Below are 1,954 nucleotides of genomic sequence, written 5' to 3' on the forward strand. Positions count from 1 at the left end.
AAAAATTTCACACGATAATATTTTACTACATGAAAAAAATTTTTTTTTTTTTTTTATTTTATTTTATTTTAAAAAAATTTTTTTTTTTCTTTTTTTTTCCTTTTGCGAAAAAAAAAATCATGGGGGAAAGAAAAAGAAAAAGAAAAGGGGGAGGAAAAAAAAATATTTACAAAAATCGCAAAAAAAAAAAAAAATAAAATAATAAATAAAAAATAAAAATGAAAATAAAATAAAATAAAATAAAAATATTATAAATAAAAAAAAAACAATTTTTTTATATTCTATTTATAATTACAAAATCGTCATCGACTTGTCTGTGTTGTTTTTCAATGTTTTTAATGAAATTTTTATATTGTAGAACACGAAAATTGTCTAATTCACTTAACATAATATTTACAGTATTTATTATAGAAAATTTTCTCTCTCTCACCAAATAATATTCATCAGAAAAATCATTATTTAATTTATTAAGAATCTTTAAAATAGATTCTTTATAAATTAAAAATGCTTTATTATCAACAGAAATAGGTAAAACCTGATTGTTATTTGATTCAAAAGTAAGATTACCTTTTAAATTAATTGATTTTAATAATAAAAGTTGATTTTGCATTGAACGAAGTTTTGAGAGATATGAAATGATTTTCAAAGTTTTTCTCTTTTCTATATGATGCTTTATGAATGAATAAATTTTAAATGCGGCTTGAAATCTTTTGATTGATGAACTCATTGTCCTTGATGGTAAACTTTTTGAATTTTTTGATAATAATGATGATGATGATGATAATGTTGAATTGGAACTTAAAGAATTACTACTGCAGCTAGTTCTTAACCCATTATTATTTTTAAGTTGAGCTGATTTAAGTTCATAAAACTTTCTTAGAGCGTTACATTCTTCAACTTTTTTAAGTGCCATTTGTTTTTCCGCTCTTTCTCTGCAAAGTCTTTCTTTTTCCGCGCAAAGTTGATGTCGACGTTGTAATTCTTGTTGTAATTGATTCCTTTTAAGTGTTGCTTCATGATATTTTTCAAACCTCATTCTTTGTTGTGAATCGTTTTCTGATATCATGGAATTATTATTATTATTACGATTATTACGATTATTATTATTATTATTACAAGGTAAATTAAATGTTATTTTACTTTTGTTTGATGAAGGCGAAGGTTCTCTTTTTTTATTATATGAATTTTTTGGTTTATAAAATAAGTTTTCAGTTTCTACCCGAGAACATGCGAACATTTTTACAAAGTGGTTTTTTCTTTTTACAAAGTGGGAGGGAATTTACAAATAAATTTTTCTTGTTCAAAAAAAAAAAAAAAAGAGAATAATGCTATTTAGATTTTCTTTTTTTTTATTATTTTCTTTTTTTACTTTTTGTGATTGTGCAAAAATTCTCACCTCATATATATATATTTTTTTTATGTAAAGTAAAGTAAAGTAAATCAATAAAGATGATTCAAGAAAATTCAAGTTAGATCAGCATTTCAAATTCCGACTTTACACCAGTAAAAAATGAAACGATTATATAACGGGTAAAAGTTGAAAAAATATAATAGTTAATATAAATAAGATAAACATTTATGTCATATTGCATTTCAACATATGTAATGCAAGTAATATGTGGTGCAGTGTTATACATATATATTTTTGTATTTTTGTTATATTGTAAATCTTTTTTTTTTTTTTGTACAGATTAAAAGATTATCTTCGGTTGTTTTCGTTTTCGGTGATCAACGGTTTCATATGTTAAAAAGAATTTCTTACTAGTCAAAATATATAATTTATAATTAATTATATTTGAAAATATTAAAAAATATTAGTTTTTTTTTTTTAAAAACTTTTTTAAGTTTTAAACCTTTTAAACCTTTTAAACCATTTAAACCGTATATATATTTTAACCCGTAATATATTTTGAATTTATTATTAGAAAAATCTCTTTATTTTCGGTATTTCCTT

At 21.5% G+C, this 1,954-nt stretch overlaps 1 protein-coding gene across 1 annotated transcript; it reads right to left on the bottom strand.

Moving 5' to 3' along the window:
• Positions 1-274: 274 nt before the first annotated feature.
• On the bottom strand, positions 275-1,237 carry OCT59_000037 (uncharacterized protein; the record flags this gene model as incomplete). Its single annotated transcript, XM_025322894.2, has 2 exons — positions 275-1,056; positions 1,141-1,237. The coding sequence occupies 2 exons, from the start codon at positions 1,235-1,237 to the stop codon at positions 275-277; spliced, it is 879 nt and encodes a 292-aa protein (XP_025165067.2).
• Between the last annotated feature and the right edge of the window lie 717 nt (positions 1,238-1,954).

Source organism: Rhizophagus irregularis, chromosome 1 (assembly GCF_026210795.1).
Source record: "Rhizophagus irregularis chromosome 1, complete sequence".
NCBI lineage: Eukaryota > Fungi > Glomeromycota > Glomeromycetes > Glomerales > Glomeraceae > Rhizophagus > Rhizophagus irregularis.